Raw genomic sequence first — 25,311 nt, 5'->3', positions numbered from 1 at the left:
ATGTGTGCTTGTGCTGTTAAAATTGTTTGTACTATGTGGAGCATGATATTCGATTGTAGCTTTTATACAATAGCCTCACTATTCATGAATGCAGAGGGCGCAAATATGAATGTAGCTTTTGATCTCATTTAATTAGAACAAACTTTGTAAAAGAAAGGCTTTAGAACAATTGGGTAGATTCATAGAATTAAGGTTAAAAAAGAAATAAAAGGCAGCAGTTCTGCCAGTGCTTGCTTTTCTATTGCATGACACATTAACTCCACCATCATATTTCTCATAATTCACATAATAATACAGAATTGATTTTTTTTTTTAAGGAATAGGATCTGGTGTGGTGTAGTGGTGAAAATGTTGGACTGGCACAAGTTCTGGTGTAGTGTTTAAGGGGTTGGACATGTCAGTCTATTCCCAGCCACAGAAGCTCACAGGACTAGTCTCTGCTTCTCTCTCAATTCAACATACCTCACTAAATTGTTGTCTCGAAAAATAGAAGAATGAGTGACACCTTGAGCTCCCAATTTAAAATAAAAGCAGGATATAAATCTAACATGCTTTCATGACTAAGGTGGAATTTACATAATTATAAATTGCATTGCTGTGATGGAATATAATCTGGGTTGCAAGCAGGGAGGGAGTGCAATCTAGATGATCAAGAGACAACTCAGTTCAGATAGCTTATGTGGAAAAAAAGGATGAAGACAACCCTCCCTAATAATTCCCAGAGTATATTTCTATGGGGTTAGTAGCATGTTTTTAGTTTGGCAAGATTCTGTCCATTAGTGAGAAAAATAAAGAAAACTACTTGAAAGAATCACAGGTCTGTCTTGGTTTTTGGAGCCTGACAGTTGCCTTGTTTGGTTTACATAGGTTTGTTCGAACAATACTACCATTTTCTCAGGAATTCCAGAGAGACAAGCAGCCCAATGCACAGCCTCAATATCTACATGGATCGAAGGTTAATATTTTTCTTTATTTGTTTTCATGTAGCAGGTGTTTCATAATTTTCATTCTGTAGCACTATGTACCGTGTTTCCTCAAAAATAAGACAGGGTCTTATTTTCTTTTGACTCCCGAAATAAGCACTTGGCCTTATTTTCAGGGAGGTCTTATTATTTTTGAGGTGCAGCAGGGGGCAAGCGTGGTCACCTCATGGCTACTGCTGTGTTACATTATTTTCAGAGAGGGCTTATTTTGGGGGGAGGACTTATGTTAGCGCATGTGCTCAAAATCCCAATTGAGCTTATTATCCAGGGAGGTCTTATTTTGGGGGAAACAGGGTATTATATCTAATTTTGCAGTCTCTACTTTTTTCAGTGGGGTCCATTTTAAGAATAGTTGCACTCTATAACTTGTGGGGTGTAATTGTTTATTTGTTTCTGAAAGAAAAATGTACAGGCAGTTGTCGACCATTCAAAGTTGATTATCAGACGACTCCATCGGCAGATAAAATAAGCCACTTTTGTCCTAGCGGTTTTGTGTCTACATAAGGGAGCTTGAGAATGCTATGCTCCAAAGAAAGTTCATCCTTAGTTCTAGAAAATAAGATCATAATAGAGGTAGCCCTCTTAGAAGGTATCTCATTTGGTCTAAGGTTTTGTCAGTGAAGCAAAGGGATTATCCAAACTGTTAAACATATTTTATTATATCACCCATTTTATGTTAGCACATTCTCAGAGTAAAACTGATCCTTGACTGAACTAAAAGTACTGATTGCTGAACGATACAGTACTGCAGACATACTACATTTGTTTATAATGTACAAGCAGGTGGGACTTACTTAATGCTGTAATGAGGAAAAAAGCACAATGAAGGTTTGATATAATACAAGGAGCATAATTTATGGATTTGACTTCTTAAAATTCTCTGCAGTTTATAATTTCTTTGTCTTTAATACAGATTTTTTTTGTTTTGCTCCAAATTGAAATGCAATAAAATCAGAATCCTTTACTGTAATTAAATCACTTATTTAATCTGAGTATTCAAGAAAGCAATGCAGATGTACAAATATACAAATGTATTTTTCACGGGATTTTCCCCTTAAATTATTAATATTGGCAAATGCTTACAAGTAGTCAAATTCCATAAATTATGCTCAGAGTAAAAATCCTGAGATTGTCATAAAATATTCAAATAAGAATGATAGTTTGCAAACGAGCAAGTAGATTTCTTCATGATTCATAGATGCTGCTACATGCTTTTTGCACAATACGTTTCCCATTCTTTGACCTTTTGTTTACAGAGGTTTCTTGTGATAAGGGTTGTGTTATCTTCTACTTACATCCATTCAAGAACAGCCTGTTCTGCTCCCTAAGGAAATTTATCTTTCTTCTTATTTGCTAATGCAAAGGCATTCTGAACCACTCTTGCCAGACTCTGCTTGCTTCATTGGTGATTCAAGTGAATAATTCTCAATTCTTTAGTGACCACTACTTAGCCGCCCTGAGTCTCTTGGGAATAGGGCGGCATACAAACCTAATAAAATGAAAATGAAATGAATGAATGAACCATTGGACTGAGGCGGAGAGAAATATCACATTAGAAAGAGCATTTGGGCTTTATTATTCTTAAGTTTGTTTCACAGTGCTATTAATTATCTGTATCTTGTTATATTTCTTGTGGCAAAACAGTCTTTGTAACATTTGGCTGATATTAACACGTAAAAGATTTTCCTATACATTACTGATGCATTAAATGGCAAATTCATATTCTAACTTGTTTTATCTCTAAAATTTTACAATATAAAGTAGTAGAAATCATGTGCCAAGGCAATTCATTGTAATAATTGCAAGGGTTTTTTTTAGAAAAAGAGAAGGGTAGTGGATTACTGTAATGTGCTCTACTTGCTTCTTGAAGACCACCTGAAAGTTACAATTGGTCCAGAATGGTGTGGGACACATAGTGCAGAGTACCTTGGAGTTTGCCCATATCACACTGCTGTTGTGTAAGCTGCATTGGCTTCCAGTTTCTTTCTGAGTGCAATTTAGGATCTAGTTACCACCTTTAAACCCTGTATGGCAGTGGTGGGATATGACCAGTACCCCTCGGTACAGCCCGCTCTCCTTACCGCTATTTGAGCTGATCAGGGCATTTGCACACGGAACTTACGGTGCCTGCGCAAGGCTCAGCCGAGCAGCTGGACGTCACAAGTGTTAGGTACCCATGTGTGTGCTGCATTTGTGCTGCATGGTGGGCACCCAGCCTGGTTTCACCATACCAGTTGCAACGGGATCCAGAACCCACCACTGCTGTATGGCATTGGTTCAGATTATCTGCAGGACTAATTGCATTTAATTAATTACAAAATTCATTCTTTTTGTTCCTTTAACTGAAAGTATCATATATTTCAAACATCATTTTACTTTTTAAAATTAAATGTAATTTGATTCCCTGAAAGTATTCTTTCATATATTTTGTAATGAAAGGAGATATACTTTCTAACTTGATTTGAATGACTTGCGTTGTTCTCCTCTCTAGGCTTTGAATCTGGCATACTCCAGCATTTATAGCAACTATAGGGACTTTGTAGGCCCCCCTCATTTCAAAGTGATTTGCAGACTACTGGGATATCAAGGGATTGCTGTGGTGATGGAAGAATTACTGAAAGTTGTCAAGAGTCTGGTATGTGGATTATTTTTATTTCAGTAAAATAGAAAAAGCTACCCTTTCTTCAAGTTCATTTAATCACTCAGGTTTTCAATTTTATGTTCCTCACATATTTTGGATCACAATTCATACTGCTCCAGCTATTAAAGGAGTATCTCTGGGAATGCCAATGACTATACATGAGTGAAATGGTATGAAAATAGGAATTATAATTGTGTGTGAAAATCATTCTTAATTATATGATTCTTAGAAGCATAAACATTATTTTGTTTCCCTTGAAATATAAAATTTCATACTATAGTATGGATGAAAGAAGAAAGTCACAGGAAGTTTTAGTTTATTAATTAAAATATTTGACATCTTTTCCCATTTCATTTTGGGACTTCAGCTTGTCCCACTGTTTTCTAGGGGATATCATCAAAGTATGCTTAGTCATATCTGGCTAATTTGCCTAAATTTACATCTTGTATTAGCAGTAAACAATACAATTAATGTTTTCACTCAATTGTTACTTTTTTTAAAATACATAAATGTACCTATATAGAGATGAAATGTGTTTTTGTACAACTATTGCACTTGTATGTCTTATCATAAGTGTGTTCACTTTGAAGCAGTGTTCACATGGCAATGTTCATATTTTTATGTAAATGAACCCTGCTTAAAATAGTAGTACACTTAAAACATTGCTTGTTTCTTACGAACCCCAGTTCAATTTATGCTCATTTAGCAATATTGTTTATATTTGCTTTCTCAGTTACAAGGCACAATTCTTCAGTATGTAAAGACCTTAATGGAAGTAATGCCCAAAATCTGTAGGTTGCCTAGACATGAGTATGGCTCCCCAGGTAAGTTCAATTTTAATGAATGTTTGTTTCTTCTTTTTATTGGGTTATTTAATAAACAATTATATAGTGTTTAAAAAGATTAATATTGCTATATTTTACTTTTCAGTTTGTCATAGATTGGAGTAATATATTTTCAGGTTTCCTCCAATATATTTTGTAGGCATCAAGAGTTCCATAATTGACCTTTATTGATTATGGATACAACAATAATCTCAAGATTTAGAGGAGTGTCCAGCATTGGCAATTTTAAGAATTCCCCAGCCAGCCATGACATTTTACCTATATGTATGGGGGGGTGGGGGTGGGGACCAACAGTTCAAGAAGGGATCAATCCTGGTATCCTGAAATATTCTAAGTGAAAAGAGATTGTATTGATAGCATTTAGGCCTATGGAATATAATATCACAACTATGGCTTCCTTATCTGGATACATGTATTCCTTGATTTATGACTACAACTGAGCCCAAAATTTACGTTGCTAAGCACGACTCTTGTTAAGTGAGTTTTGCCCCATTTTATGATCTTTCTTGCCATAGTTGTTAAGTGAATTTGGTTTCCCTGTTGCTTGTCAGAAGATCGCAAAAAGTTGTCACATGACCCTGGGACCTTGCAACCGTCATAAATATGAGCAGTTGCCAAGCATCCGAATTTTTATCATGTGACCATGGGGCTGCTGCAATGGTTGTGTGAAAAACAGTTATAAGTTATTTTTTTCAGTACTGTTGTAACTTTGAACGGTCACTGAATGAATCATTTAAATCAAGGACTACCTGTAATGAATATAGAGGAAAAAATACTAATTTTCGGTGAACAGCATACTGTGGTGCTGACTTATGTGACCTTTTATTCGCTCCCCCCCTCTCTCTCTCTGTTCTGTGTCTGTCTCTCTCTCGTTCTCTTTTCTCCTATTACCACATTCTTCAGGAATTCTGGAATTCTTTCATCATCAGCTCAAGGATATTGTTGAGTATGCTGAACTGAAAACTGTGTGTTTCCAAAATCTGAGAGAAGTGGGAAATGCTATTCTCTTCTGTCTCCTCATTGAGCAGAGCCTGGTAGGTGTGGAAAAGCAGTGTCAATAACAGATTACAGTACAATGAAGCCAAAAGAGCATACAGTATGTACTATTAGGCCATCATGCAAAGGCATCAATTACATATTTGTGCCCCAAGTACATAAGACTGCATATCGACATTGTCATACATGTTTCAGCATTTGCCCCCTGCTGCAGAAGCCAACGAGTGCTATTGTTTCCCTGTGTGCTTCATACATTAAAGATTATGGCTTATGGCATTAAATCAACCATCAATTAAGAGCCTTAACTTTCAAACACTTTTTAACTATTTATAAAAATAACATTGTGAAGAAGAAATTCTAGCATTTTTCATAATAATTCAAATTTAAAATTTGCACAAATTATTTTGGGTCTTTTTCCCTTCAAAGGAGAAGTCCTATTTCTTTTATGCCCTCTGCTGTCTGGTTTAGAAAAAGAACTTTGAAAAATAAAAATCTGTCTTTAGAGAAATTACAGAGAAGCTCTTGAAACACCATCAGTGTTGAAGATACATGAGTAATGAAAAATCAGAATGGTTCTTTTTGCACCTAAGTGCTCGTAAAATGTTTTCTAATTTTAAAAATATTATATATACTTGAGCTACTCCATAGAGAAGCAGTCCTTCAATAGTAATTTTTCCTAGCATTTCAGCAATTCTGTATATCATCTAAGGCTGGGGTGTCAAACTTACAGTGTCATGGTGGAATCACATGATGTATCGGGATTCGCCCCCCCCTTTGCTAAATGGCAGGGGCGGAGACGGCACGTGACACATCTGGCCCACGGGCCACGAGTTTGACAACCCTGAACTAAGGTATTTACGTGGGTGGCTTAAGATGGCAGTAGTGACTATGTTATTGACAGTTTGCCCCTTTTTATTTACATTGACACATGCATGTATAAAAAGATGGGGCTTTGCATGGTGGTGACTGTATATTCTTATTTGAAAGTTCTGCCAAGCTAACTGGAATAATCATTGGAAAGAAAAACCTGTGCTGTAAATTCTCACAGCATAATCTGTATATCTCCTTCATTCATTCCGCATATTGAAAGTATATTCTGAAAACAACCGTTTGCTCCCTTATGAAGGTAGCCTTCCTGAATTTTGGTCTGTTGGAATATAAAACAGCCTCCTGGCACAGATAGTTTCATCAGTGTTAAGCGTCTAAATGAACAGTTATCAAATTCAATACATTTTGAAGATCCTTTTTAAAAAAAACGAGAGCTCTGTCATTACTTTCCTAGATTTTCAGTTCTATTATGAAAACTATCTTAGGAGAGATAGTGAATTTTAGAATAATGTTGAAAACAAAAACTTAATTCTATGTCCAGTTGACATCTTTCCACCTGCTGCTTGAACAATGGAAATTAACAATTTGTGTTATGCTTTTTGATAAACTCTGCTATGTGGATTGTTTTACTTATAAAATAAAATTTTATTCTGCCCATGAAACTACTTTGCTATTCTGATAGCAACTGTTAGACAGAGGCAAATCTACCAAAAGATCATTATATCTTGCAAGTTTAAAAAAATGTAATACTTGCTACCCTGGTGTTGATCAATACATTCCTGCTGGTTGTTTGAGTGGGATTAGTCATGTTCCTCAGCAGTATTTCTCTCTTCATTTTCCTCGTTTATGGAACTGTTCCTATACATGGGGGCACAGGCCAGTTTCCATCAGGAAATCATGGAAAAAATGTTCTTTTTTGGATATTGCTACTTCAGTTCAAAATCAGACAACAGCCACAGTGTTGCAGTCAGAGATTCCCAATCGCAGCTCTCTAGTGTTATATCTTTATTCTCTTTGTTGCAGTCATTGGAGGAAGTTTGTGATCTATTGCATGCAGCACCATTCCAGAATATTTTACCAAGAATTCATGTCAAGGGTATGCTTTTTCCTATGGCTTTCCAACCGAAATATTCATGCCAAATTATGCTGTCATTGTGGGACTGCAAAATCAAGACAAAAAGCTAATGAAACACAGCACACATTTGTATCAGAATTAAATAAAGCTTTGTTATTAGTGGTGCATATCTATTGTGCAGAGAATAGATTAAGCATCTTAAATGGCTGGAAAAACTTAGTGTGATTAATGAAGTGAAGGAACTTTCTGCACTTTATATTTTTACCTCATTTAAGTTTTGTTTTGAGCACTTTCTCCCCCTTTTTATTCTGGTATCGTTTACATATCCTGCTAGTTTACAAAATGAAATTTCATAGGTCTTCTTGCTTAGTAGATGGTTAAGAAAATGTGTCATCTTCGTCAGATATTTGCCACAGAACATTTCCTTTCACAAGATGTATAAGCCATGTGCATTTTAAAAATTAGGATGTTTTTCTGCATATACAAAAAAAGCATGTGGCAGCAAATATATGTTTAAACTTCACAGCTCCATTTTAGGAGTGAAATAAAAAGCTCTGAAGTTTAGTATTTATTTTGTATTCTTGAATGTACAAAATGTGGTGGTGGAATAAATCAAACAAAACATTAAGCTGAAACAGGCTTTATTAGCCTCCTTCAGACTCTGAATGCAAAAAGTTGGGATAAAAGAACAGTACAATGAATAAATGAAAAATAAATCACATTATTCTCTCTCTGTCTGTTTCCAGAGGGGGAAAGACTTGATGCTAAAATGAAGAGACTAGAATCAAAATATGCTCCACTCCACCTTGTTCCATTGATTGAAAGACTGGGAACACCTCAGGTAGTCCTTACGTTTTTTACAGAACTGCCATTTTACCTACTTGCTTACCACCATATAGAGGATAGAGCTTTTTGGCATCCTATGTTGGTTGAATTAGTAATTAATTTCTAAATAATGAGATTTTATTTTATTATTAGATTCCTAATTCAAATTTTAAAGAGTTATGTGCCATACAACACTATCAGCTAGACAGATTATGTGATTTATAACACTAAATAAGATTGGCCACAATTAATATTTGGATGGAGAAACTATTTGGCAGAACAGACTGTAAAAGTAAACTTGGAAAGTGAAACAAAAGGGAATGAAAACTATTTTCATACTATACCCAGAAACTGCACAAATATGCCTATGAGTTAATGAAAATCAAAGATGATTCCCAGCCCCCCTTTTATAAAAACATTATTTTCTCTTATTGGGAGAAAAAAAAAAACCTTGAATATTCAATTTTTATATGTTCCAAAAGAAAATAACTTTCTCATTTGTTAATTCCATTCATTAGAAAAAGACTTGCTTAAGATGCTTTGAAAATATTTTATTTGAGATATACAGATATATTTGGAATGTTGAGAGCAAATTTAGTCCAGTGATTAAGGCACCAGCCTCAAAACCAGTAGGTCATGAGTTCTAGTCCTGTCTTACGCTTGAAAGCCAGCTAGGTAACTTTGGGTCAGTCACTCTCAGCCCACATCATGCTAGGGCAGACCTGGGCATTTTACAGCCTATGGGCCACATTTGGTCTATGGGCTGTCCCTGTTGACCTGCATCGGTCAGTGGAAGAGAGGGTGTCAGCCGGGGGTAGGGCATCAGTAGAGAGTGGGGATAGTATTGGCAGGGACCTGGGTGGTGGGCAGAGAGTTGGTGATGGGGAGACAGGATGGTGGCCATCTGCACCAGTTCCATTGCTTGTATGTCTCACCTCTGGGCTAGGCAACACCAGTTGATCAATTCCTGTTGCAACTAATGAATAAACGTTTGGTTGATTTGAAAAAAAAATGGAAAAGTGTGAGGAAGAAAAAAAAACCAAATATTAGTAGGCTCTTTTTGGATTCAATGACTACATCTATTAATTCAACACTGGGGAAACCATAATAGCTAATGATGCAAACATGATGTAGAATTTCATTCCAAAATATGACGCTTTATGTAGAATTCTAGGTTTAATGAGCTTGGGATTGAGTGAAGAGAATCAGCCTCTGCAGGTGAAAAGAAAACAACACATTCTGTCAAAAGGATGGATTTGAATCTTTATTGATTTTTGATGTCTTTCAATTGTAGAAATTGAAGATGGATCAGTATATTTATCATGTACATTTAATGTGCTAAAAGAGGGAGCTGATTATGTTAATAGTATATACATTTTATTTTCAAATTTTAGTTACACATACGTTATTTTGTATGACTTTTATCTAAATTAAATAATTTAAAATAGGGTGGGAAAGTATCGTTTTCCATCCTATTTGAAACTCAGTAGCTCATTTTCACGTTAATAAGTTCTTCATAGACTGATACTGTATTGTTGGTTGCAATTATAGCAAATTGCCATTGCAAGAGAAGGAGATTTGCTAACCAAGGAGCGTCTCTGCTGTGGACTTTCTATGTTTGAAGTCATCTTAACAAGGATTCGAATATTCCTGGATGATCCCATATGGCGTGGTCCTCTCCCTAGCAATGGTGTGATGCATGTAGATGAGTGTGTGGAATTTCACCGCCTTTGGAGTGCAATGCAGTTTGTATACTGTATTCCAGTAGGAACCCATGAATTTACTGTCGAGTATGTATCCAAATACTGGCAATGGCATTGCTATTTAATAGTGCTTTATTTTTATTTCTGAAGTTAGATATGACTATGATATAACAAAGGAATTAAGAATTTACTGTATTACTAAACTCTTAATTCCTTTGCAAATATTAGTAAACTGTATATTGTTGATACAGCTACTTACGCAAATGCATTTGGTCAGTCTCAAGACTTTGTTAGACCAAAACATTAAAATACTATTTTAAATGTAGTTTAATAAATGCAAAAATGATAATCTAATGAGTCACAGTTGACTATGATTACAATGATTTTTTGTTTTCAGCATCTAAACTTTGGAGATATCAAATCAGTTTTATAGTTTTTGGGGTGGTTCTGTTTCATGTAACTATTTCTTTAGAACTGTATGAAGATAAAGATCATATACTGAATCAAAAATAGTGAATATAGTATTAGGCAGGGATGCAGAAATGACATTTTTCTGATCCCCCAAAAAGCCAACAGGAAGTAGACAAAATTCAAAAAAGTCTTCTTTGCATTTGTAATGGTTAAAGAGACAGATGCCTAAGGCATCCATTTCACACTTAAATCTAAAATTCCATCCTGAATGGATCCTGCCCTACCCATTTCTGAAATATAGTCTTTGACTGCATACTTATTAGCAGTACCATTTAATAAAAAGATATTGCAAAATTCTGCAAAACATTCAGTCAGCATTGTTAATTGTAGTGACAGACTTGGGACTGGGAATCCAGAATCCTGATTTACCTTACTCAATATAATGTAGTGATTTCTCTACACTTTTACTTTGTAGACAATGTTTTGGAGATGGGCTGCATTGGGCTGGCTGTATGATTATTGTGCTCTTGGGACAGCAGCGTCGATTTGATGTGCTCGATTTTTGTTATCACTTACTGAAAGTACAGAAGCATGATGGCAAAGATGAAATCATCAAGAATGTGGTAGGTTTGACCAAGGTTTATTTCTCACTTTGTGTGTCATTTTGGTATCTTTCCCTTTTACTGATTATAATTTTTGTTTTGTAGCCATTAAAAAAAATGGTTGAGAGAATTCGCAAATTCCAGATCCTAAATGATGAAATTATTACCACACTGGACAAGTATTTGAAATCTGGTGATGGAGAAAGCACACCGGTGGAACATGTCCGCTGTTTCCAACCTCCCATTCATCAGTCTTTGGCCAGCAACTAGAAAAGATCTGTGATCTTTTGAAAACAATGGTCAGTTGCAGCACATTTTGAAACTAGATTTTTTGTCTAAGGGAGACTGCCCTGATCTTCATTGCTTTCCAGGATCAACTAAAACGTTTGAATGGTTGTTTTCAAACTCAATTACTGTACACAAATTTCAGATTTTAGACTATTTTTAAAATACTTTTGATAAAAACACTTTGCAGTGCAACTATTTTAGGCGTAAATCATTGTGTTTCTCCAGTTTTTATAATTGTTTTAAAGGCTTAATATAAGGGATCTTTATTTACTTTGGCTAACAAAAGTGAATTTTATTATAGGAGTATGCTTGAAATGTTTTTGTATAAGGAAAGTAAAGCTGCTCAGCTTATCTTATAAAGACACTCCGTTTGCTATTTTTTAATCAATAGGTTCTCTTTAGAAAACTATTTTACCCCATAATGTAATCAGCTTTGGAAATAAAAGATTTTAATGAGATTTTAAAAGTATGATTGTAAGATAGAAATAATTAATGCTTCGTGTTTATTCAGATTTAGGAAATCGGTTAAATACCCTTAGAATAAAGGACTTCTGGTTTTTTAGCTTCTCATATAATTGGTGAATCTGAATCCTGTTTTTATATCTTGTTGGAAGCAAATGAAGTTGAAGGTGAAATTATTGTGGAATAGTATATAGGGAACACAGCTTACATTTACTAGCTTAGATTTATACCTTTTTCAAGGGTTATTTAGTTTTAGAAAAATTATCTTCAAACATTTAACTGTTTGAGAAGTATACTTTAATGAGTCATGATTCAATAGTTCTGTCAAAATTCTGAATTAAATGTTACTGTAATTTTAAAGTATTGTTTGGCTTTTCTGGTCTAAGAATCACTGTTTCAATTATGTATAAAGTCAAGACATGTTTGCAAGAGAGATTATCTCTGTATCCAATTTTCTAGGTAGCGTAATTGTATTTATAACATAGGCAGTAATATTAAAGTTTCTAACACAATGCAAACTATTCTAAAATTATAGATTATCAGACCTAACAGCAGATATGATCAACCCACAGCCATAAGAGTTTCTTTCTAATTTGAAGTAGAAAACCGATAGGCTAAGTTCACAAAGTATTTAGCTTGGTTAACACAATGTGATAAATTTTGAACTATTTAATCCTACTGTAATGTTATGGAACTCTGTCATAAATTTCTTTTCTAAGTGTTAAAATAGGCTAACTTGTTGGGATAATTTCCAGAAATAAAGAAAAATGGGAAGTCATTATCCTATTCATTTTAATAATATATCTCTGCTCACTGCAGCACTTCCAGTTAAAAGTTTGCCTATCCCTGCTTTAAAAGATTATATTCTGATTTAATGTTTACTTATTTGGCAACCTTCCCTAGTTATGGTGCTGAACAAGAACCTACAGGTATCATGACTGTGGCCTTTACAGCTTCCTACAGTCACATGTTCACAGCCTTCACTGTTTACTTTTAACAAGCAAAGTCAGTGGAGAAGCAAGCAGGAGACGGTGAGCCCTGCAAATGGCTTTTATGTGACTGGGGGGGCATTGCAACTGGGTGGGACTTGCATAATGACGGCAACTGGAACTGCCACAACTGCCATCACATCCAATTACTTTGTCACTTATCAACAGAGTTCTTGATTGGTATATGATTAAGCTATATTGCAGAACACTTAAAAACTGCTACAATAATCCACACTATTTCCCACAACAGATGCCTTCAGCCATTAACTGAAACATCTAATTTCATTGCATTTTTGTTCTTACAAACATTTGAGACTTCTTTTCTAACTCTGAATGCAATCAACTGCCAAACTGATGAAGGTAGATTAAACAATTGGCATTTGATGCTCTCCTCCTATTGCATTTTATTTAATTTATTCTCTTTTAAGCTTTTCCCAGCTCAGTCTCAATTAGTTTCCACCTTCCCAATTTTGAAGGTCAGCTTTCTCAACTTTTCTTCCATATAGAGAGGCTGAAACATAATCTACAGGCATTCCTCCATTTTGCAAACACAACTAAGCCTGCCTTCTGCCTGTTGATTTGTCTCTGTTTTAGATGGAGTAGAAAGGTACATGCATTTTTTATTGCCTTTGGTGTTCCAGAAGAACAGAGAGTCAAACCATGTAGGTAATAGTTGTTACACTAGAAAGACTGGAAAGGGGAAAAAGGCAAGTTTATTATTTCATCCCACTTTCAATAATGGAATGAATAATTTTGCCAATTGTTATGCATTATCCAGCAGTAATCTCAACATGAAGCACTTTAAACACTTGAAACCAGTAACTACTTGTATGTGTTTTGGGTATGTGCGAACATATACAAACATGGTTTACACCCAGGTATTTTCTTAAAATAGCATTTTTCTACGTAATGACCTTTGTGAGCTAATATCACTTAAGTCTTGTTCCTCAGGAATGTCTGCTTCATTGATTAAATAAAAACACATTGGTTGCAATTGCAAATCTCCTAGACATCTGATCATAAATTGTCAAAACATAGATTGTTTATGGATGAGTAGCAGTGTTTTATAATAAAACAAGTCACTGCATAATCCATCAAATTACCATAAAAGATATGTAGGTGTGCAAGACCAATATAATTCATCAGAAATAAAGCATTTTATTTGTTAAAATTGTCATTAGTGCAAGAAGTCTTAAACCAAAACAGAATATTTACATATTCATACTAAGTTAAGCAAATAACAGAGTGAGGTTCTTTAGTATTTTTAAAGTAAGAGTAAGGCAAATAAAAATCCACCACTGCTCTTTGACCAAGTTAGCCAAACCTAAAAAAATGATTGTCTACAGTACTATTTAAATATATCTGTTTGAAAAATGCTGTAAAAGTGGCTTTTCACTATGAAACGAAAGTTACAGAATTGTTGTCTTTAGGAGGCTGACAGATTTCCATTTCTCCTGGAAGATATTCCATCAGGGGAGTGTAGGTCACTTTTGCAAGTTGCACTTTCTTCATCGTGATTAAACAGTTCATATGTGCTTGGCATGCAGCCATTTATTCCTTTGTTATCTTTATGTAATGTCACAGGCAAATTTGCTAGGGAAAAATTGACATCCTTAAAGGCATGCAATAAAAATATCCCCACGATTATGGTGATAAAGCCACTAAATGTACCAATAATGTCATCAGCTGCCATGTGTTGCCATTCCTTGAAGAGGATCGCAGAACAGGTTAAAACAGATGTTGTGAAGAACACATAATAGATTGGTGTCACTACAGAAGTGTTGAATATGTCCAGGGCCCTATTCAAATAGTTAATCTGTGTGCTTACACAAGCAATAAGACTTAGCAGCAGAATCCAGGCCAATGGATGTTTCAGCACAGCTTTTCCTGCAAAAAGTTCCTTTATAGCAATGCCCAAACCTTTTACACAGGATACAGATAAAGCTCCAATGACTGAGCAAATTGTTATGTACACGAGAATGTTGGTCTGCCCATGCCGGGGTCCCACTACAAAGATCATGATCAAGGATACAATGACAATAAGTGTTGCAAACACTACAAAACCTGAAATATTAAAAAAAAAATGGAATGTTGCAATTACACATACTAAGTAATAACACAATTTGAAAACTTAAAAACATCTGGAGTCTGTCAATGGTTGTATGATTAGCTGAGGAGGACAGGAACTCAATGTGACCAAAAGTTACATTTGTATATTTTATTTTGTTGGGGGGGGAGGGTAGGGGAGGAAGTTGAGTGCAGTAGATGTGTATAGCTTTAATATGTATATTTTAAGTATAGGGATTGTTACATCTCCAAATGTATGCATTTTGCCAAATTTGATGAAATAATTGGGGGGGGGGGGGAAGAGTCAAGTACAAATTTTAGGTAGCCTACCCTTGAGTTAAAGATACCGTATTTCCCCGAAAATACGACAGGGTCTTATATTTTTTGACTTACGAAATATGGCCTTGGGCTTATTAAATGGGAGGGCTTATTGTTTTTGGGCTGCCGGGCGGCTGCTCCCTTGAGACTGGGCTCCTGAAGAGCTGGGCACAGCCTCAGGGTCGAATGGCTTTGTTGCACTGTCGCAGCAGCAACACAGCAACCATGCTCGCGAGCAGCCACCTGGCAACCCCCCTTTCCAGCCGGGAACAGCGCCGCTGATTGACCTAGCTGTACCCGGAAGGTACCAAGTAACGTGAGCGCCTATTCGCCGCCCTCCGCCTCCTGCAGCTCGGCGCCTTTGGAATGCCCCTAGGTGAGTGAATGGGGCTCTGCATGGCTGAGAGGGAGGTTGCGAGAGCAGCTTTTCCGCTCCCCGCTCACGCAACTCACAGGCTCATGATGCCCTTGGCTAACTCTACAGTACCTGCAGAGCCAGGGCATCTCTGCTGCTGGCGTGACCCGTCAAAACCGCGCTCAACTAAACCGCGCCTGATTAAACCGCATCGCTGACGTCATCAACAGGGCAACAACAGCCAGCGCGGAGAAAGAAGGGCGCTTTAAATAGCACTTTGAAAGCAAGCCGATTCAACTTAAGGTAAGGGTTAGGTTTAGGGTTAAGTTTAGGTTAAGGGTTAGGGTTAGGTTAAGGGTTAGGGTTAGGGTTAGGTTAAGGGTTAGGTTTAGGGGGGTTAGGTTTAGGTTTAAGGGTTAATTTTAGGTTTAGGGTTTACAGCGTGCTTCTGTCTCCGCGCTGTTGTCGCCCTGTTGATGACATCAGCGACGCAGTTTAGTCGAGCGCGGTTTTGTGGGTGAACCGCTGCTGGTCCCACCCACCGCTTTTTTTCTGGCTTTCAAAGCATGGAGGACAGATGCCACTCTGGCAGTACACTCTATGGTAGCGTACAACCATAAAGGGGGGTTGCCGGGAGGCTGCTCATGAGCGTGGTCACCTCATGGCTGCTGTGTTGCTGCTGCTACAGCACAACACAGGCATTCCACCCTGAGGCTGTGCCTGGCTCTTTGGGAGCCTGCTTGCAAGAGCGCAGCTGCCCGGCAACCCCCCTAATCAGCTGGGCACAGTGCCGCTGACTGACCTAGACGTACCCCGAAAGCACCAAGCAACGTGAGCGCCTTTGCCCCCCCCCTTTGTTCCCACGGCTGGGTGCCTTCGGGATACCGCTAGATCGGCAAGCGGTGCTCTGCCTGGCCAGAGGGGGGGGGATTGTCCAGGGGGCTTATTTTGGGGGGGGGGGTGCTAATATTTTTGCCCACCCAAAATATGTGGCAAGGCTTTAGTTTCAGGAAAGATCATATTTTTGGGGAAACATAGTGGGAATGTATAGAAAAATACCCTTGCCCTGTAGGATCTTTGCTAATGATGCAATTTTAATATTTGCATAATTCAGAATACTTCAGTGATAGGTTCTGGCTCCTGTTGCAACCGATGCACTGCAACGGGGCCGGGCATCCGTTACGTGCACACACGCATGTGTACCCACTGCCTGCCATGCTCCAGCTGCTCAGCAGACTTTCACATAGCTGCCGTATGCTCCATGCATGTGTGCAAATGCCCCGGTTGGCTCAGATAGAGGTAAAGAGAGTGGGCGGGCAGGCCCTCTGGAGCATCATACCAGAATGGTACCTGGTACTCCCAGCAGCCACCAGTATGCCCGTACCAGGGCATACCGGTTGTATCCCACCACTGGAATACATATATTATTTCATGAAGAGTAGCTAAGACTTTCTTAATTCTAGCTATTAACTAAACCTATGTTGACTCTCAGTAAAAATTGGAGGAATGCTTCTCCACTTGATACATTGATCTTAAATATCATAGTCATTCTCTTAGCTCAGAAGCTCCAGAAAAAAAGGAAATCTTACAATAAACTGTCATATTTACTGTCTGTGTAATCTATTTATTGCTACAACTTTAAACTTTGCAGGATTAAACCATTTAATAGTCTTCTGTTAGTGTTCAGAGAAGGCAAGGGTTAAAAATGAGCTATGGAGTTGAAGATGTACTCCAACCTCATTCTCAACATTCACAAATGCCTCTTCAGATTCTTGTGTATTGAGTGAAGTGTATACATGAGCACTGTAAGTACATTCAACTAAAAGCATTTGAAAGCCTCATTGGTAGGGCAGCTAGATACATGGAACTAAATATATTACAAAACCTATGCAGAACAACTCTAGTGGAATGTGAAGAGACACTTGCAGCAGGGTTAGATCCTGGCCCGCCATATATAATTGAGTACAGAAGCATCTCTTTGAATCTCTCACCTGGATCACCTAACTTGTGGGAGATTTCACTCAACGTTTCAACTTCCTCTTCTTGAGGTGCATGAATGACCATCACAGTAGAACCAAGTATGCTTAATAAACACCCAATTTTTCCATGTAAATTAAGTTTTTCGTTTAAGAAGTATGATGAAAGAATGGCACTAAAACACACAAATATAAATTAGACATCAAGCGCTACTGTAGGTAATAATATATAATAACAATTATGTGTTTGTATTGTTAAAGAGTAGAATTTCTGCTGGGGGTGGGGGATTGCATATTTTTAAAATGTTGAAAGCTATCAACATTTTGAAGGCCTGTCAGGTTTAGAAGGCAGAAGGCAGGTATTCCAAATAAATCGTTATCAAATAGCCTTATTTAAAATAAATTGAAATGCTTATTCTTTGGACAGAGATGGAGAGGCTTTATACTTTAAAATCCAATTTCAGAAGGTCTCTAAATCCTCCGGAGATTTTGAGGCACTCACAGAGTTTAAGAGAAAGTGAGCAAGGACTTTCTGGTTGTGACACTTTATAAAGATAAATTCATTCTTTTACATATTTTAAAAATAAAAATGATCATGATTACTTCAAGGAGAAAATTCTACGCCTTTGGTCTTCGAGTAATGACTATAATGAAATCTGCCCATAATGATTGTCAAGTGATTATCAAGTCTTAATAACCCTCATTGCTGCTCTCCCCAATGCATTTTTTAAAAACAAATGCACCAGTCGTTGTGGAACCTAGGGTGCCTCGGGTAGGGGAGGCCCAGGGGGCCCAGTGCAGGCATAAGCCCACCTGATGTGGACTTCCCAAGGCCTCCCCCCATCCCCAGATACCCCATGCTCCACTTGCAACCCTTTGGGGTTGGGCCAAGTCACCACTCCTATCCTCACAAGATCCAAGATCTCCAGAGCTCAAGGTGGGGTAGAGAAGAAGACCCCCCCCCCCCGATTCTATGTGGAACAATCCCCCAAGTGTCTTTTAAAGAAAAATAACATTGGCAAAATTCTTGGTTTTCCTTTCCTCACTAGATGCTAGCTTTAGTTCCCCCAGCATGAGCTGTGCTAGTATACTAACACAGCTCATACTGAGAGAACTGAGGCTAGCACTAGCAAGGAGAAGAAATCCTTCTGATGGGGAGCTAAGACCAGAGAAGAAATGCTCCCATGCTGGGGAAACTAAGGCTAGCATCTAGTGAGAAAAGAAAACCCCAGGGTGAGTCGCAGTCTTAGTGCCTGTGGGAACTTGGTGGGACAGCATGGGGGGTGGGGGGAAGGGGCAGGCATATTGCAGCATCTCTACGGTTGGTTGCAAGAGCAAACAACTGCAGGGGTGTCATAGCAAATGTAACTTCAGTTCTGGGTCCTGAAACTTCAGGTTTTGCAGGTGTCTATTGTAACTTTGAAGGGTTGCTATATGACTGGTTGTAAGTCAAGTACTACCTGTATCCAATTTCAATTCAAAATATTAAATCTACAAACAAGTAAGCAAACTCTCATGCACAGAACATTAAACTGAATTGCTGATAAATTTTGATGATGTTATACCAAGATTTATTTCTAAAATCATCTATGTTGTGACTTTTTTGTAAGCAATCGGTGGGAGGAGTAAAGACATCAAAATAGAAAATTATATTGAAACATTCAAAAAAGCAAAACTTAAAGCAACTGAGCCAGATCTCAGAAACCCAGTTCTCTGCCAGCATTAAAAGCAAGTGCTTAACCAGATCTCTTGATATTTACAGAGATACCCAAAACTACCTTCTTACCTTACAAGAACACTGAGAGCTCCCAATGGGGTCACTAATGTAGCTGGTGCAAATGCATATGCAGCAAAGTTAGCAACTTCACCAGCTCCCACTGAGGAAAAGACATGGGAAGGGAAGAGGTGAGATAAACAGAAGAACAATTTTCACTGCTACACCTACTATTTTAAGTAAATTCATACTTGGAAAAGATAAAAGTAAATTAGAAAGTAAAGGAGAGAAGGCAAATACAGAACAGCACATGAATAATCTGTGGTAGATAATTCACATATTACCTATTTTTACAATTAACAATAGCAATAGCACTTACATGCTGCCCTATGGTGCTTTACAGCCCTCTCTGGGTAAATTGCTCTGTAGCAATTTACAATGCTAGCATATTGCCCCCAACAATATGGTAAAACAATATGGGTCTCGTTTTACCAACCTCTGAAGGATGGAAGGCTGAGTCAACCTTAAGCCTGTGAGGATCTAACTCCTGGCTGTGGGCAGCTTACAATACTGCATTCTAACTACTGTGCCACCATAGCTCTTCAAATGCTCTACTTTCTAGCTATAGAAAATACTGGTCTGTAAGGAGATGATCGAGTTGAATAATGCCATATACCTCACACATCTTTATTAAGAAAAAACATGCAAAGTTAACAACGTTGCTATGGATGCAGTACAGGGACTCTTGTGGTATCTGCTGATTACTCCTTAAAGCAGCTGTGCTTTTCTTAGGGCTGTATGGTAGTAAAGGAAATATTTGAGTTAAGAAGACATCAATAACCTAAATCTTGCCCACTTTGGATATAATCATTCTATATCTAGTACAGGTGACCCTCGACTTACAACAATTCATTTAGTGACTGCTCCAAGTTATAACTGCACTGAAAAAAGTGATTTATGACCACTTTTTTACAACCTTTGAAGCATCCCCATGATTATGTGATCAAACTTCAGATGCTTGGCAACTGGTTCATACTTATGATCATTGCTGGGTCCCAAGGTCATGTGATCCCCTTTTACAACCTTCTGACAAGCAAAGTCAATGGAGAAGCCAGATTCACTTAACGATGAAGTTAATAATCTATCAACTTCAATGATTCACTTAACAACCCTTGCAAGAAAGGTCGTAAAATGGAGCAAAACTCACTTAAGAAATGTCTCACTTAATAGCATACATTATGGGCACAACTGTGGTCGTATGTTGAGGACTATTTGTATTAAGTATTTGGATTTCACTGAAAAGTGCCAGACTATAATTTCTGAACTAGTGTATTAATCTTTAAATCAAAAAATCTTGGTATCTTTCAAATTCTACAAGAAATATCGAGCCTGTCATATATCAGAAAATAAAGATTTTCAGTACATTGTTATTGCCTGCTCCTACTAAGGTCACTTTTTGGTTTGTTTTAGACATTGTATTACTATTTTTATTATATTTTTATCCTGCTCATACATGCATACATAATGTATGCATGTTTGTGTCTGTCTTTCTGTCTGTCAACTCAAGGCAGCAAACATACCTAATAAATTCTTCTGCCTCTTATTTTCCCCACAATAATAAGCCCTTGAGGTGAGTTGGGCTAAGAGATTATAATTGGTCCCAAATTACCCACCTGTCTGCGTAATGTAGGCTTAGAACTCCTAGTCTTCTGGTTTCTGTGCCAATACCTTAGTCACTACTCCAGATTTAGTACAATGCAATGGTGGGTTGCAGGCGGTATGCCCCGATACGGGCGTACTGGAGCCTGCCCAGAGCACCGGATACTGTTCCGGTAGGATACTCCGGAGGGCCCACCCGCCTGCCCGAGCTCCTTACCGGTCTTTTAAGTCTTTGGTGCTTTGCGCACAGCGCATACAGCTCCTGCGCGACACTCCACTGAGCAGCTGGAGCATCATGGAGGCGCTAAGATGCATGAGTACTGCGCGCGTCCATGTGGACACCACCAGGCCCGTTCCAACTGTATCGGTTGGAACGGGATCCGGAACCCACCACTGGTACAATGTATGAATTAGTGGTTATGCTAACAGTCAATTTCTAGTTTTTCCAGGTACTTACTTGACAAAAGTCCAGCCCACCATAGCCACTCTTTAAGGTATGCATGGCCACCTTGTCCTATTTTTTAAAAAAAGAAAAGGATGTTATGATCCATTACAGATTACTATACTTTAAAAGTATATGTTAAAATTCTTGTAAAAATGCCAAGCTACTTGTTAAAAATTCCTGGCCAGTCAGTATTATTGTTGGTTATTAAAGATGTTTCAAAGAAGCAGCTGTGTCTATCAAATCCAATTGGTAAGGCATGATTGAAAGTCCATTGACCTGTGTGTATATTAGAAAAAGCAGGTGTCTATGCATTTTAGAGTGAAAATAACCACCATGTCAGCAAGGTTGTAGTGAGTCCTTTCATTCAAAACTTATGATCAAAGCTGGCAAGCTAAGGTCTCAGGCCCTTGTGCATCCCCAGAAGCCAGCTGTAATCATATTTACCCAACATCTATTGCGTAGCTTCCTGCAATTTTAATGTAGAAAACACAGTAAAGATATACATATTATGAAACAGATAACATAATTTATGAGGGGGGGGGGAATCCTAAATTTCCCTCAAAAACTTTTTAAAAAGCAGAAAAATGTGGCCTCAACTCTGTATTATTGTCCTACTGACTTTAGCCTTCAATCATTTACACAATATTAAAAATGATGCTCACATTAATAATTAAAGCATCTATGAAGAAACAGGAACTTTTCTTGCATCATGAAAACCAAAATCGCATTTCGAGAATTTAGAAGAAGCTGAAAATACAACTGAAAGCTAGCTTTAAAGTATTGAAATAAATACTTGTAATTTTGTCCTATACACCAGATTCTCCATGAAATCAAAGAATACTTACTTAAAAACTGATGCTATGTAATACTGGAAAAAAACTTACATAGCTTATAAGGATGCAAATTGAATTTAAAAAATTAAAATTAAAAAAGCCTCAAAACGTTACCTGCTCTCATGGACCCTTTTCTTGCCAATCGAAGGAGACCCTTTTTCTTTAGGATGAAACTCCCTCCAATGAAAAGACTGGAACTCATTGCCAACACAAGCCCAATATAGAAATCATATTTTCCTCGACTCTCAATCATTTCGTCAGCTGCTAAAGTTTTCCAAACTGTCACATTGATCAAGGTACAAAGCTGCTGCTGATATTGGAAGCAAGACGATGCCAAACTGGAATCTAAAAGAAATATATGGTGTTATAACCCAGCACATCATAGAGATCAATTATGTAGTAGTAAATAAGCCCTTTTAAAGAAAGATTTTGCCATTAATTTCAGCAGAAGGCATAGTTCCAAATAAAGGTAGGCCCACTGGCAATCCATTTCAATTAAGAATTAATTTTCCTGTAAAAGCATTCATTTGCTTCATATGACCCCGATAATCCTGTTCTCAAACTGCTGCACAATGTACATTTATTTCGTAAGGAAATTAATTTTCCCAACCAATAGTACAGTTAGTCCCATTTGTTCAAAACTGCAAACAGAGGTAAAGGTAAAGGTTCCCCTCGCACACATATGCTAGCTGTTCCCAACTCTAGAGGGCAATGCTCATCTCCATTTCAAAGCTGAAGAGCCAGCGCTGTTGGAAAATGTTTCTGTGGTCATGTGGCCGGCATGGCTAAACGCCGAAGGTGCACGGAACGCTGTTATCTTCCCACCAAAGGTGGTTCCTATTTTTCTACTTGCATTTTACATGCTTTCGAACTGCTAGATTGGCAGAAACTGGGACAAGTAACAGGAGCTCACTCAAACACAGAAAGAACACATCAAATCTCTCAACACAAAATATCTGAATTTTATAGTTCAAAATTTTCAGGTCTCTTTTAAAATTTTGTTCAGAAACATTGGACACTTTTGTTATTCACATGACATTCTCACCCATAGGATCATGTCCACATCCTAATTGTGTGAGAATTACCTTAAGAAGTTAATCAATTTCAAACTGATTGATATGACACAATACAATGAAAAGTGAAAGAAAAATAATGGAATTTTATACAATGAAATGATATACCAAAATAAAAATATAATAAATGAAATGAACATTGTAATAAATATGATAATATTCAATTAATCAAATTTTGATAGGAAATAGATAGAATATGAGAAAAAGATTAAATCTTAATGTTATGTACATTCCACTGGAAAGTCCAAAATTCTTATATAACTTCTGATCAAAAAGTTCTGAAAAGGTTTTGCGATTCTCAAAACACTTGATCAAAAGTACTCAGACAGTAATAATGGTCTAAAAAAGAAAAGATTATAAAAATCCAAACTTTCAATGACTTTTAAAGACAATATAATAATAATAATACATCCTTAAAGGGAATATCAACCTCTGTAACCCCAAGTGCGACCACAGTAATTCTTCAAGAGAAACAGGTGTGATTATAAAGATCCTCTAAAAGGAAGTGAAAGCTGAAGTTCCTGATCATTTTGGCTTCATGTTAACTGATCAGTCATAAAATTCAACAAGAACATTCTTGCAAATTGCTACATCATCACATTTAAATATTTAAAAATACCCAGCCCAACCCAATCAGGAAAGTGCTATGGTTATCCTCAAAAAAAAAAAAAAAGATGAATAGATTGCATGCATTTATCTGATGTTTCATAATAGTATTATATGATATTGCTTTGGAAATAAGTAATATCCTAACTCATCTCATTGCAATGCCTTTCAAAATGGAAAATTGACATATTACTTAATTTTTCAGTTCAGTATAATGTTTGATGGGCTACATTCAGTACTGAACTACTGCTTCAACAGTAGTTACTAATGACATTATTGATTAAGAGAAAGTAAAACAATTTCTTAAAACTTATTATTTTACAAGCAGCTACTTTTTTCTTAGTTTCCCAACTTTTAGTTTTTTATTAGACACAATGGCACACAATTCTCTTCAGAACAAAGGCAGATTTCCACATCACCTGAATTTTTTTTTTTATTAAACCAATATTCTTATAAAGAGCAGTAACCTTACCTTGATGACATTTTTCAACCCATTTGTCTTTCGTATTATTAATCAGAGAGGTGATGCTAAAAAAGAAAAATGCCAAACTGAACTCTGGCACAAGTTATGTTGTATATAAGTCTCCCTATTTTTAGTAATATCTTCTGCAAACTATTTACACTGATAAGAACAAATAATTCTTCTCGTCCCTCTCCCCTCCAAATAATAAAGCTCCTGAACTGCATATATTGCTACTTCTGTCATGACATTCAGTCATAACATTGTACAGGTCATCCTCAACTTATGATCAATTTGTTCAGTGACCATTCAAATTTATGGTGTTGAAAACATGGACTTACAGTATGACGTGTGCCCAAAGTTATTGCTGTTGCAGTATCCCTGTGGCCACGTGATCAAAATTCAGGCATTTGACAGCCCACCCACACTTATGACCTCAGGAGTCCTTCAACTCCCTCCACTCATCTATGATCCATCTTCTCTGATCCAGTTATTTTAAAATATACATTTAGAATTTGAACCAACTAAAGTGTTAAATTAATCTGTAACAGAGAATTTTGGTAACTTTCATGCTGAAAACGTATGTTTTTCTTACTTACATATTCAATATTCCCACTAAAAACAATTCTTAGCAATCCAGGCTCATTTCACAAACTGCATTAGGTCATAATGGGTGGAGTATTTCATTTAGCAAGTTAAATACATTTCATTACTGAAGACTTTAAATCAGGGAACCTGGCTTATCAATTTAACAAATGAGTTAGCACAATGCATAAACCAAGTCACTATGGATTATATGAGCTTTATATACATCTTGGAGGTTATAATTTGAAATGTGCACAATTCAGTTTGATTAATCACACTCTTTATAGAGACAGTGTTTGGGCAGTAAAGTCCCTGTGGCAATCAAGTTTCAAGTTTTCTACTCAGTAAAAATACATTTTCTATGGGATAAATTATATTCTGATTAAATTTATTCTGTTTCCTTTGTTGTGCTTAGAAATTAATGTACCCTAATTCCATGCAAGGCTGATATCTATCAGTTTAAATTTGAATAAATTTGTATAAGCTTTTGTTCCTATTAACATAAAGACACATTATAGCATTTGCTCATTCTTAAGTATGATTCTATCAAGTAAAAGGCAGAAGGTAATTTA

The 25,311-nt window shown here is 37.0% G+C and overlaps 2 protein-coding genes across 3 annotated transcripts in view; one reads left to right on the top strand and one right to left on the bottom strand.

The window, feature by feature from the left end:
- Positions 1 to 12,437, top strand: part of CYFIP1 (cytoplasmic FMR1 interacting protein 1) — a 62,036-nt gene extending 49,599 nt beyond the window's left edge. For both annotated transcript variants that reach the window (XM_087726831.1, XM_087726830.1), the window contains exons 23-31: positions 868 to 955; positions 3,475 to 3,618; positions 4,358 to 4,448; positions 5,373 to 5,503; positions 7,317 to 7,389; positions 8,115 to 8,209; positions 9,745 to 9,983; positions 10,783 to 10,930; positions 11,015 to 12,437. In XM_087726831.1, the coding sequence (XP_087582957.1) occupies positions 868 to 955; positions 3,475 to 3,618; positions 4,358 to 4,448; positions 5,373 to 5,503; positions 7,317 to 7,389; positions 8,115 to 8,209; positions 9,745 to 9,983; positions 10,783 to 10,930; positions 11,015 to 11,179 (1,174 nt within the window). In that variant the 3' untranslated portion in view covers positions 11,180 to 12,437. The remainder of the gene's footprint in view (positions 1 to 867; positions 956 to 3,474; positions 3,619 to 4,357; positions 4,449 to 5,372; positions 5,504 to 7,316; positions 7,390 to 8,114; positions 8,210 to 9,744; positions 9,984 to 10,782; positions 10,931 to 11,014) is intronic.
- Positions 12,438 to 13,783: 1,346 nt separating this feature from the next.
- NIPA2 (NIPA magnesium transporter 2) overlaps positions 13,784 to 25,311 on the bottom strand; it is a 32,655-nt gene continuing 21,127 nt past the window's right edge. The window contains exons 2-6 of the mRNA XM_014073459.2: positions 22,130 to 22,360; positions 21,195 to 21,251; positions 19,151 to 19,241; positions 17,380 to 17,540; positions 13,784 to 14,712 (exon numbers count right to left, since the gene is read on the bottom strand). Coding sequence (XP_013928934.1) covers positions 14,075 to 14,712; positions 17,380 to 17,540; positions 19,151 to 19,241; positions 21,195 to 21,251; positions 22,130 to 22,268 — 1,086 coding nt within the window. The 5' untranslated portion in view covers positions 22,269 to 22,360 and the 3' untranslated portion in view covers positions 13,784 to 14,074. The remainder of the gene's footprint in view (positions 14,713 to 17,379; positions 17,541 to 19,150; positions 19,242 to 21,194; positions 21,252 to 22,129; positions 22,361 to 25,311) is intronic.

The sequence above is a fragment of the Thamnophis sirtalis genome, unplaced genomic scaffold (assembly GCF_051295495.1).
Source record: "Thamnophis sirtalis isolate CommonGarterSnake01/CBP01778 unplaced genomic scaffold, rThaSir2_p1.2 scaffold_12, whole genome shotgun sequence".
Lineage (NCBI taxonomy): Eukaryota > Metazoa > Chordata > Lepidosauria > Squamata > Natricidae > Thamnophis > Thamnophis sirtalis.
This window is presented reverse-complemented; position numbering and strand designations above follow the sequence as displayed.